Source organism: Alosa pseudoharengus, unplaced genomic scaffold (assembly GCF_046254945.1).
Source record: "Alosa pseudoharengus isolate Yale_2024_CS ecotype anadromous, Long Island Sound unplaced genomic scaffold, YU_APseudo_1.1 YU_APseudo_1.1_scf_19, whole genome shotgun sequence".
NCBI lineage: Eukaryota > Metazoa > Chordata > Actinopteri > Clupeiformes > Clupeidae > Alosa > Alosa pseudoharengus.
In genome coordinates, this window is record NW_027468657.1 from 23,984,398 (window position 1) to 23,996,997 (window position 12,600).

Sequence of the window (12,600 nt, forward strand, 5' to 3'; positions counted from 1 at the left end):
CATTTACAGGAAATGTTTTTTGTTCCCAGCACATTTGGCCATGATAGCGTTTACTTCCACTTCAAAACGTTTATAGACATTGTAATTGTCATTTCTATTGACATTTACATTACATTCACCCATTTGCAAGATGCTTTCATCCAAATGTCCTGGTAGGCACTAATGCAAAGTCTCACCATTTCCAGAAAGCCCTAATGTGTAATACTAGCTTGTGGGCAGCTTGTGCCATCCTTTTGTAACCCTTGCAACCATGAGGTGAATATTGCATGCCTGGTGGTTAACGTTATTTTGTTGAACTGAAATTAGGTTTTTAATGTGCTGTTTGCCGGTAGGAGGGGATAACAGTCATGACATGAAAATGCTCAGAATGTGCTGGCTACTCCTCCTCCCCACGGGGCCAAACTGGGAAAGTCCAAATGGCGCACCTAATATGAGAGTGGCTGTTATTTTTCATCTATTCAAAGAAAGTTAGGAGCAGATTATGTAAGCACAATCTTTCATCTCTCTCTCTCTCTCTCTCTCTCTCTCTCTCTCCATCTGTTAATATGAGGAACACTATTATTGCATTTACTATGTGTGTGTTCCAGGCACTTCCTCTGCAGTCAAAAGCTGCACATAAAACATTGTGTGTGTGTGTGTGTGTGTGTGTGCGGGCGTGCATGCATGCATGTGGCAAGCCAAGTAGCGTGCAAAGCACTGTTCCGTGTCAGATGTAAATGAGTAGCATCCTCATCTAAACATAGATGCCACCTTTACCCTTAATAATGTCAACATGACACATTGAAGCTGTTGCTGTAAGAGCCTTTTCAAAACAACAATAATTTACAAATTCAAACAAATTATAATTGTGTGTGTACTGGGTCTCTGGAGGACCAAACCTCAAGCTTGACGGTTGGCTTGTTGTTGGTCTGGTTGTCAGGGTACGCATGTGAAATGTGTGAAAAGATTAAATCGATTATTTGTCTTCAGCATCGAGTGACTATAATGTGACGTCGGAGATCTTTGCAGTTGTCGAGATTAGCCAAAGACATAGGTTACAGACACGAGGTAGGCCAGCCCAGACCAAACAGGAAAAGTGACAGTTTAACTGTCAACCCTAAAATGTGTGACACAGACACATTTGGAGAGAGAGGAAGCATCATGACACAGACACTTGGAGAGAGAGAGAGACCACCATGACACAGACATACTTGGCACTCTTTGAATTCTCCTCTGGCCTACTGGCCTACTGGTTAGGACTTCAGGCTTGTAACCGAACGGTTGCCCATTCGATCCCCGACCTAGTAGGAAAAATGTGGGCGGGGGAAGTGGTTGAGCACTTCTCTCCCATGCCTACATCCACGGCTGAAGTGCCCTTGAGCAAGGCACCTAACCCCCCACTGCTCCCCGAGCGCCGCTGTAGCAGGCAGCTCACTGCGTCGGGATTAGTGTGTGCTTCACATCACTGTGTGTTCACTGTGTGCTGAGTGTGTTTCATTAATTCACAGATTGGGATACAGTAAATTCAGAGACCAAATGTTCCCTCATGGGATCAAAAGAGTATACTCATACTTATACTTATTTGGCAATGCATTGTATTATGAAAGACAGGGTATTATATTTCATGCCAATGAAACACATTTGCTTTTGAATTTGAGAGAGAGAGAGAGAGAGAGAGAGAGAGAGAGAGAGAAGCAGGCAGAGAGGGGAGGGAGGCAGGCAGAGAGAAAGAGAGAGTTTCAGTTTGTCCTCACTCAACTTTGTTTGTCCAACACCTCAACCACTCTGCTAGCACCTTCTCTGTCTTTTCTGACTCACTGATCTCTTCACTCGCCAAAGTGCCATCCGCCAATAAACCCTCCTCGAACACTGTCAAACCACAAAAACAATATTGAACCACTAAGGCCATACCTCTCCAACTGTCACATCCAACCATCCTATACCTACATGCCACATCACTATCACTGTATTTTACACTATAGCCTACTGTGATCCAGGCATGGCTGATTCTTTTTTTTTCTCCACTTCACACGTTTAGATCATAGGTTTGGATTCAAACTGTGGGTGTGAATTGCCTTCTTAAGTTTTTAAGTTTATTTAGTAGGCCCAGTAGAGGTTTATGCTCATATTCTTTTGCATTACTGTTCATTAGAAATAATATTAACATAAAGATAACTTAGAGATAACATAAATAAACTGGGAGCTTATTTTGCTTGTTTTAATTTTCCTTTGGATTTAATACATATATCTTTCTTTTTTATTTATATATATATATATATATATATATATATATATATATATATGTTATTCTTTCCTCCAGCGTGCGTGTCTATTTTGCACAATTTGACAGTTGACTCTTTACTTGTATATAAGGGCATTGATACAGGTAACCGCTGAATCTGTGAAACTAAATACAAAATAATATTTAGCATTAAGCTAGTACAGCCTGTTCAAATAAAATCACTTTACAATCAGACTGTCTGACACTGTAAATATTGTAAATACAAAGTATGAAAATACGCATTAACTACAGCCTCTGCTGCATTACATAGCTAGTGACTGAGCTAAAAGACTGCATAGTAAAAGTATTGGCTGAGCTGCTTATGTTACACAGCATCACAGTGTAAGAATTCACAAATACACACAAAATACAACATTACTTACAAGCAAAGCTTCTCCAAGGCTTTAAACACATAGATGAAACAGATTGCAGAAAGAAAAATCAGCAATGCTTTCTAGTTTCTACTGTAAATGCTGGTCATAAAATGGCTGAAACCTGGGAACCTAGCAACCACCAGACTGTTTACAATCAAAAAAGGAGTGACATCACACAGACCAGAAACTAGCTATCCTGCTATATCAGAAATGGGCAGTGTGTGTCGCTAAAACACAGATTTGTTAATACATAACATGACAATAGTGAAATGAATAGTGAAAGTCTCGTTCAGAAAACTTTGTGATAGATGGTGTGCACTCAATGAAGTGAAGAATTTGCAATATACCTTAATATTTGTCTTTATTTAGTCCATACCACTGTTACCATCAATACCACTCAATACAAACACACAAATTGGTTATTTATTAGGACTTCAGTGGAGTACTCAGGCCATCATATTTAATGCTCGGAAAGGCTTTTTTTGCAACAGCTTATTTGAACAGCCTGTATAAGGTCATTTTACATAAAAAAGAAGAGTGATGACATGGCAGTATAACAGACAATATGAACTTAAAAAACAAATGTATATAAAACAAGATGTGATGATGAATACTGAATACAGTAGTACACCCAACCAACCGAGAGAGAGAGAGAGAGACATTTCTATTTTATCTGTTGATATGTGTGATATGCTCTATTCTTCAGGGAGATTATTTCCTTTAAAATGGTCATGCCAAGCATAATGGATTAATTAGAGATAGAGTGAGAGAGAGAGAGAGAGAGAGAGAGGGAGAGATACTAACTCTCCAGGAGGAGAGAGAAGAGAGAGACTAAACCATAAACGGATAAGAATCAGAGTGTACTGTATGTTCAGTGGTGCGTGAAACCGGATGGTTTATCTGCCCCAAACAGAATGAAACGAGAAGTACTTTTCAAAATGGCAATTTATCTTGAGCCCAGAAGAGAAATAGATTCAAAGTCATTTTTACTCACACATGGTACCTGCCAGTCATGACTGTACATATGATGTGATGGTCCAAGTGTGCACTTGGCTTTGCCCTATTTGGCAGTGAAAGTACGGAGATAAATAAAGGTACCTGAAGGACTTTCTACTGACTTACTTTCAGATAGTTTAGCAGATAGCAGCAGTGCTGAAAAGCTGAATTTGGATGGTAAACATTATTTTCTGGGGTCAGCAAATGGAAAACCACAAATAAAGTGTCGTTTTTAAAACTATTCATCTTCCAGTTTCCCCTTAATCTCGCCTCTCACCTCTATCTTTTTTTTTTTATTCCAAAGCCTTTAGAAGGGGTGGATTTTTTAGACATTACTTATTTATCTTAAAGGAAGTTTGTTTAGTGCAACAACACGTCAAGGGAGCGTTCTCCCAGGGTTCATGTTTACAGATACTGGCTGTGTTCCTCGCATCTGTCCTTCCTCAATTAGGAAGCAGAGTTCAACCGTCCTCTTGTGGGAAGCAGACTTTCTCATCCACTTTTTGCATTCACAGTTTGACCCCTTGTCAGAGTAGGGGAGTCTTCGCTCTGTAATGATTACAGAAAATAACACCGTGGCAATTTGCTTCATTTTTGTTCTTCTGAATTTCCCAAATTTGTCTCTATTTTAACTCACTGTATGTGTATGTGTGTGTGTATGTGTGTGTTTGTGTGTGTGTGTGTGTGTTCTTTTATTATTATCATTATTATTATTATTATGCCACTATTTCTACATATGTCTACCAAATTGAGTATTGAATTAATTCCCCTGTGATGGGGTATGGATGGGCAAAGTCATTTGTTTCCAGAAGAGGTGCTTTTCGGGCTCATCAGTCAGCCACACACACACACACACACACACACACACACACACACACACACACACACACACACACAAAGAGAGTTCAGTTTGTTTGTCTTGTGGAAACTGAAGGCTAGCCATGTGCCGTGGAGCTGCTTTCCAAGCTCAAGAGCCGGCCTCGGAGCACAGAACTGCCGTGGCGTGCCAGGTGCTCTCGGAACTCGGTGGTCAGGAAGTAGTAGACCAGTGGGTTGAGACAGCAGCTGAGGCTGGCGATGCACAGAGTGACCGGGTGGAAGCGCTGCACGACCAGCACCAGGCCACAGTGCGTGATCAGTTTCTGTGACACCATCATGTACAACAGGAAGTTGACGTGGTACGGCCCAAAGCACACCAGGAAGACAGCGGTGCACACGCGCACCATGCGCAGCGCCCGGCAGGTGTCGGCATCGGCGCCGGCGTTAAGGCCCTTGGCGCGGCGCAGCGAGCGGCGGATCAGACACGCACACGTCAGCACGATGGTGAGAGGCAGCACGAAGCCCAGCATCTCGGCGAACGCCATCATGGGCACAGCCACGTGCGGCTTCAGCTGACGCATGGGCAGGTCCTTGAAGCAGCTGGAGCCATTGCCCGGGTGGTCGTGATGGGCGTCGTCGCCAGCGACGCCATTGGTGGATAGAGCGTCAGGGGCGGGACTACTGTCGCTGGTGCTAGACCTCATGAGTATGAAAGGCATGCAGCACAGTCCCACCACCAGCCAGATGATGGCGCTGATGCGCACGTCGTAGCGCCGCTTCCAGCTCTTGGCACAGAAGGGGTGGCGCAGGAAGGTGCAGCGCTGGATGCTGATGCACACCAGGAAGGCGATGCCGGCGTACATGTTCAGGTACTTCAGGTAGAAGCACAGCATGCACATGCCGTGGCCGAACGGCCAGCTGTGGCTAAAGTAGTAGTAGATGCGCAGCGGCAAGGAGAGCACGTGAAGCAGGTCGGCCACCGCCAGGTTGATCATGAAGATGACCGCCTTGGTCTTCTTTCTGTTGAACATAAATGGGTACACCTTGAAACGCCTGGCCACTGGAACAAATTTGAGCTAAAATGTTATTTGTAGTACTTTAGATACAGTATATTTTCTATTTCATTTTGGTTTTGGGTTATGTCCTTGCACAATTAAATAAAGGTATATTGCAATAGCAGGTGTTTTGGGTGCATGTCAGCAATGTCATTCAGTCAGTGTATGAAGCCATTATTTTAATGTACCAGTAAACAGTTTGGTCAATATACTGTACATAAATGAACAAACTTACTTACATATTTCCTTCCTTAGGGACTGTTATTTATAAACGGGGCCACCGGAGGAAAATAGGGGAGGGTCATGTCTTTTTATTCTTTGTTGAGGGGAGGGTCACCTAACTTTTTTTGTCTAGGAGGGGGGTCACCCATCTTTTGCATTAATGAAAACAGCAAAAAATCAAAGTGGCTTGTTTGATTGTTGATTTCTGTCGCCATATAACGTTCTCTTTCTCTCATGTCTTTTTTGAAAATGCTGCCGTAGGGTCGTTGAAAATTATCTTGCAGGCAGGGGAGGGTCATGCAACTTTTGATTGAAGCACTCAAAATCCCTCCGGTGGCCCCGTTTATAAATAACGAACAGTCCCTTATACTTATTTATTTACTTAGACTAACTTTGTAACTGTTAGTGAATTGCCATGCGTGCAGCCATTCTATTCATAGCCACATGCCTCATGCCCAGACACCAAAAAAAACCACAACCAAACCCTCAGAATGGCCGGGGGTGGTCTGACCTTATGAAGCGGCACAGAACCCAGAGTGCCACGCTGTTGCCTAGCAACCCGGGCACCAGGATGATGAGATAGAGCCAGGTGTAGAGCTGCTCCATGGTGTGCCCCCACTCATGGTCGGGCACACAGTCGCCTTCGGAGGAGGAGGAGGAGGAGGAAGAATTCCCCCCGACGGAGCCTGCAAGTTCCATCTGGATGCCAGGCGAGCATTTATCACACTAACAGGTGTCAACGAAGGTGATAACCACAGAACACAGTCACACGGTGGGCCAGGATATGTTTAGTGCCTGAAACTGAAATAACAATATGATATTAGTTTCGCTCCTTCACACAAAAATGACTTGTGGTACATTATGAATATAGTGTTGTACTTTTAAGTCCTAATTTTACTCATATTAGCAGGGAAAGTGCTGTACTTTTAAGTCCTAATTTCACTCATAGCAGGGACTAGTTTTTGAAGGGGCGTAAGATGCAATCAAAGCAAATGTCATTCTTGCCCTGAGGTTCAAGTATGCTCCTTGATGTGGTGCGCACTTGAATGTTTTAGGGGGCGTTCATATTAAAGGTCAGGACTTAGGCGTTCACCACAAAGAAATTGGAGCTGGTGTCGTTTCAGAAAAGTGAGGTTTTAAATGCAGAGCATGGTTCCTTGTAGCAGTGCTTCTTAGTGTGCTGAGGCAAAGTCAGGTATGTCTTGGCGCTTTGGCTTGACCTGGTGTTAGCTCTTATAGTCACTTGTAGAAAATGTGGTTTTGAATGCAGATGTTCCATACATCCTGTTACTTTCACTTTCACTTGTCTGCCCCTTTACTGTAAAAAGACTTATTCTCCTCACCGAGGGAGGTAATATACCGGGCGGGGTGGTGGGTTGGGTCTTTATCGGGCCAGGTTAATAGGTCTTTATCAGCAAAAATGGGTCATTAGATGCCATGTCTGCAATTTACCTGATAACGTGTGTGTTTTTTTTTTTGTTGGGGGTGGGGGAAAAGGTGTAGACTTTCAAAGACATGAAGGAGAGCCCATCTGCAGGATCACCTTGATATAGACCTACTATCTACCTCACAACTTAACTGTCTCTTACATAGGAAGACCCTGAGCTCATTATACACTCATTTTGATGTAGAGCACTGTGGCATCTTGAACAGTTATGCATAATGCATATCGTAGGTTACGTTCATGTGTAACCTGCAAACTGTACTAAATGAACCGATTCCGTTGTCAGTTCAACTCGTATTTACAGTTTTTCTCAATTGCTAAAGCACAATTTCTGAAACCTTGATCCATTTTCTTTAAACATTAAACACAAAACCTTATCTTCAAGCACTATTTACAAAACCTCTGACCCTTCTAGCTTGCAAAATCAAACTCTCGCCTCAAAACAGTTTTGCTGTGCTGAAAATCAAAATAAAAAAAATAAAAAACACATTGTTCAAGACATATTGTTCTCAGGGAGAAGTACATATATAATCTTAAAACATATTTCCTTTCCGTCATTGTCTTTTGATGAACGAAAACATGTTCTGTCATAGTAGCTCAAAATTTATCAGAACTTACTACTTTGCTTTGCTCTTTGCATTTTTTTTGTTCTTCCCCCTCCTTGTACCCCTATTTTTACAGTGCTGAGCCCTGCATCTCACAAATTTGTCCTTTGTCTCTATGATACTGTAATTCTGTAGTTGATATGAACCTGCAACCAGTCAAAATCTATTGAGCAGTCAGTACTGTAAAGAAAGCACAATGTTCAGGGCCATAATTTGTATATTGTACAGTATACAGCCTACAATGCAGTATACAATAAAAGGGACAAAAATCATCTTTCTCATTCCCACCTTCAACAACCTGTTAGCTCTCTGAACTGGCTTATATTGGTTTCACATCATTTGAAACAAGTGAAATAAATTTTGAGTGGTTGTGTTTAATCAATGACATGTCTGCTCTATTTGTATTTAATTGTTGCCACTTGTGTTTACCAGTATGGCTGACATGTGCATTAGAGTGCAGAATGTGCTTTTGAGAATGAGAATGTGTTTAGAGTTTTGCTGAAAAGTGAGATCTGGAAATTGTGTTTTACCATGTGAAATGATTTAAGCAGACCGTATTGACAACAGACTTAACAATTAGCTAAATGAGTTCAGGCAACTGAGAACTTTCTTCAGCCAAGGGGTTTTAGTGTTTTATAACTGAGAAAACCTGTAATCAAATTGTAACATCACATGAGAGGAAGCAGAAACGTGTGTGGCATGATAAGGTCATGTGAGATCTGCCAAATGTGTCAATGCATGACACTCACAGAGTCACACTTAAGTCGAAAAAACAGTGACTTGCCACTCTACCTCAAAAGACTTCAGACTTGACTCGGACTCGAGCTTCGAGACTCCTGAACAACATGTATTTCATGCAATTATTTTATTTATTTATTTATTTTAAAAATCTAAATGTATTCATGTATTTCTATTTTATTCTATTGGTGCATATACTTTGGGAAAAGTCTGGCGAGCTGCATGCCATAATGCATTAGGCTACTAATGTGAAAGAGCACATCGCGCATATTTAGCATATCGTCACAGGTAATGAGCTAACAATCGCAAATATAGTTTTATAGTTGGCCATATGATGTGGACTTAAGTTAATATTTCAACATGTCCAAGGGCTAGAGGGATGTGTTAAGTAGCAAAAAATTAGACTATACAATGTACTAAGTTGGAGACCTAATTTAGGCCCTAAGTTCTGGATGTAAACAAAATGAAGCTAGCTCCAGCATGATTGATATTTTTCCTGTCACAAGTTCACACCCACTCTTGGCAGCCCACATTTTATTTCAGGATAAAAAAACATGATGAAGCGTTGGATTTTTTTTATTATTATTGAAACAGAGTTCTTAATTTGTGTTTCTTTAGATTGCATTGCACCCCATAACGTTATCCTACAGTACAACTGATATTGATATTGTACTGTATGGCAACAGGACTATACAGGACATACTTTGAATTCATGATATTTAACAATAAGGACAGATCAGATGGCCAGAGACTTGACTTGGACTCGTGACAAAAGACTTGAGACTTGACTTGAACTTGCCCCTCAAAGACTTGAGACTTGACTTGGACTCGAGTTTAAGACTTGAGCAGGGTTGGGTAGTAATGGATTATGTTATCTGGATTACGTAATCAGATTACAAAAATCAAGTAACTATAATTAGCCCAGATTACGAAAAAAAATGTTTAATCAAATTGTTGGGGATTACTTGATTACATTTTATCATGCAAAAAATGTAACTATGTTTTAATTTGACAAGCAGCCCATTTGTTTGTCCACTAAATGTCATTATCATCCAATTGCCTGTGTAGTTTCTTGACAAGAAAAAGGTTCAAATCAAAACCCAACCCTGGATTTGAGACTCAACTTGGACTTCCAAAAAATGACATCTCTGATGACACTTTAGAGCCCTAGGTACAAACTGTGTGCTTGCTGACAGCAGAGACCTGCAGAAAAAAAACTATTACCAGCCAGGGATATTGTACTTTCTTCCCTAATAGTTGCATTTTCACTGTCACGAACAACACAACACAGAACAGCCTCGGTCTCCTTTGGTGCCCTATAGTGCACTTGGGCTAGTCCTGCCCAGATGAAAAGGGGGGTCAGTGGAGGGTAGTGGGGTCTATGGCTGGTTAAATCTCAGCTGAATGCAATGGTAATCCTCGGGCGAATCTAATGACAACAGGAAGTGATCATGGGGAACGCAGCTGAACCCACTCTTATCGCCAGGGCCACAGGGCTCAAGGGGTTCCTGCTATTCAGGCAAATAGCCGAGACAACAACCAAGACAACTCTCAGAAATGCCAACACCCTTCCTGTATAGATCTCTGTGTATTTGTGTGTGTGTGTGTGTGTGTGTGTGTGTGTGTGTGTGTGTGTGTGTGTGTGTGTGTGTGTGTGTGTGTGTGTGTGTGTGTGTGTGTGTGTGTGTGCTTGCACTTGCGCACGCATTTGCGTAGATTTGTGGGTCTGTCCATATGTGTGTATGAGCAGAGTTGTATTAAGTATCCGAAACCCACACTTGAATAGAAATACAGATATTTGTTCAGAAAAAGACTTAAGTCAAAGTAAAAGTAATCTATAAGCATACCACTTAAGTAAAAGTCTTAAAGTATCTTTTATTTACAGAACTACAGTATGACAAGTAGCCCATTATTACACATACTTACTGTAGGTACTGAAAGTAGAAGTACAAAGTACAAGTGAAAGCTTACGAGGCCAGGTGGGGTGACCACCTCCTCCCTTCGCTATGCTTTTAATGAAAAAGAAAGCAGTCAGAACTTTGGATAAGCTATTAAGTTCATGCAGCACCTTCAAACTTGGTGCCTACACTTTATACACAATGTCTTCAAAGCCTGAACAAAGGTATAAGTATATATACTCTTTTGATCCCATGAGGGAAATTTGGTCTCTGCATTTATCCCAATCCGTGAATTAGTGAAACACACAGTGAACACACAGTGAGGTGAAGCACACACTAATCCCGACGCAGTGAGCTTCCTGCTACAGCGGCACTCGGGGAGCAGTGAGGGGTTAAGTTCCTTGCTCAAGGGCACTTCAGGCGTTCCTACTGGTCGGGGTTCGAACCGGCAACCCTCCGGTTACAAGTCCGAAGCGCTAACCAGTAGGCCACGGCTGCCGTTCCTTTTTCACTGCTGCTTCCTTTTATAAGCCTATAATGAAGTTTATCCAACATGTTTAGAAAGGCAGTTACATCACACTCCATAAACACACTTTGAAAGCCTAAACAAATTATGCTATTAATGAAAAGCAAGCAGTTAGAATTTTAATTTAATTAAGTATAAGTATATATACTTTTTTGATCCTGTGAGGGAAATTTGGTTTAATTCAGCTTCTTACAACAGCCTACGTAGGCCTTGGTGTGTATTCACCACAATTTGCTAGACCTTAACTCTGTCACTATTTCTACTTAGTTACTTTACATCTCTGTGTAGGAGTGAGTGGAAAGTATTGAGTGTGTGTGAGTGTGTGTGTGGGAGGGCGATGACATTTTAATGCAAAATCTTGCAGAACTACGCCAATATTTAAAAGTAGCACATTTGTTTGTTTTCATCATTTCTATGTTGTTGTTGTTATTTTGCAAAATGCTTGACTGTCAAGATAGTTATGGTAGATTAGGTTTTACCAAAAATATTTGCAGACTACCAAAACATCCTCCATCCTCCATGTGCGACATCTTAACCACACAAAAAAAAACACACACCCAAGACACACAAACGTGCCCCCATATCCTTTGTTGCACGTGCACACGTGTACACACAACAAAAATACATACAAAAACACATTTCCCCTTTGTTTGCCTGGTTCCCTGTTTGTTTTTATATGCTCTAGATCATTCTCATTGCCACTGTATAAATTACACTCCTGAAGAAACCATTTTCTTAAGCCAGATTGCTAACCCGTAAGACATTGCTCAAATGCTGACTCAACAAACCTCCTTCCCTGAAATGCTACAGTTCTTTACAAAATTGATATTTTCCAACACAAAATGTATATTTTAACTCTTATTACTTCACATATCTTAACTTTTAGATACAATCATATCAAACAGTACAGTACATGACATTCAAACATGCATTTGCTATTCATCAAAACTGGCTGGTAGTCTAGTTTGACAAACATTGTTTTGCAATTACTTTACTGAAATAGGTCACTGTCACTGTATCAGTCTAGAGCATGAATCAGATAAGTTTGGGTAGTAAACTAAATGCATGTCTGTGCCCTTTCATAATCGGACACATGCAGGCATCCATTTAGCTGTTTTTTCCTGTTCATGTATTAAAGTATACCTTTTTCTTTTTAAACATTACATTTGATGGTAATTTTGATACCCTCACATTTAATATTATTCTAGGGCCTTCACTCTTCAACTTTATACAGTTGTAACAAACCCCATCCACGCCACAAGTCAGGTCTGCAACAAGTCCACTTTCATCAAAACCATCAAAACTAAACAGACAAAAACACACATCCTGTCTGCACCCATGTCTGGAAATGTGCGAGAGAAGCCTACCGTCTGGGTACCCATAGGTTGGTCACAGTCTCTGCAGCCTGCTATCCAGTGGTGGATAACGTATGGCACCAAGTTCTACTTGTGGCCATATGGCACAAACAAACACATGCTTTCTCTCCCTCTCTCTCTCTCTCTCTCTCTCTCTCTCTCTCTCTCTCTCTCTCTCTTTCTCTTTCTTTTCACACGAGATAGGCACACAAAAGAGGAAGTGGCAATAGCCCGCCTTCTAACAGTCCAGGTTATGAGCGGGATAACAGCACTTGAGATTGTTCAACAGTTAGTGACGTCCGTATAGC

At 41.3% G+C, this 12,600-nt stretch overlaps 1 protein-coding gene across 3 annotated transcripts; it reads right to left on the reverse strand.

Annotated features, from left to right (window-relative positions):
* Positions 1–2,978: 2,978 nt before the first annotated feature.
* Positions 2,979–12,600, reverse strand: p2ry10 (P2Y receptor family member 10). 3 transcript variants are annotated; one of them, XM_076292064.1, is made up of 3 exons: positions 12,305–12,600; positions 6,238–6,527; positions 2,979–5,469 (listed from the first exon to the last, which is right to left on the reverse strand). In XM_076292064.1, the coding sequence occupies exons 2-3, from the start codon at positions 6,423–6,425 to the stop codon at positions 4,566–4,568; spliced, it is 1,092 nt and encodes a 363-aa protein (XP_076148179.1). In that variant the 5' UTR covers positions 6,426–6,527; positions 12,305–12,600; the 3' UTR covers positions 2,979–4,565. The 3 variants fall into 3 exon arrangements, with proteins under 3 accessions (XP_076148179.1, XP_076148180.1, XP_076148181.1); XM_076292065.1 differs by lacking the exon at positions 12,305–12,600 and adding an exon at positions 6,211–6,226 and having other exon boundaries at positions 6,270–6,342; XM_076292066.1 differs by lacking the exon at positions 12,305–12,600 and adding an exon at positions 6,206–6,226 and having other exon boundaries at positions 6,270–6,319.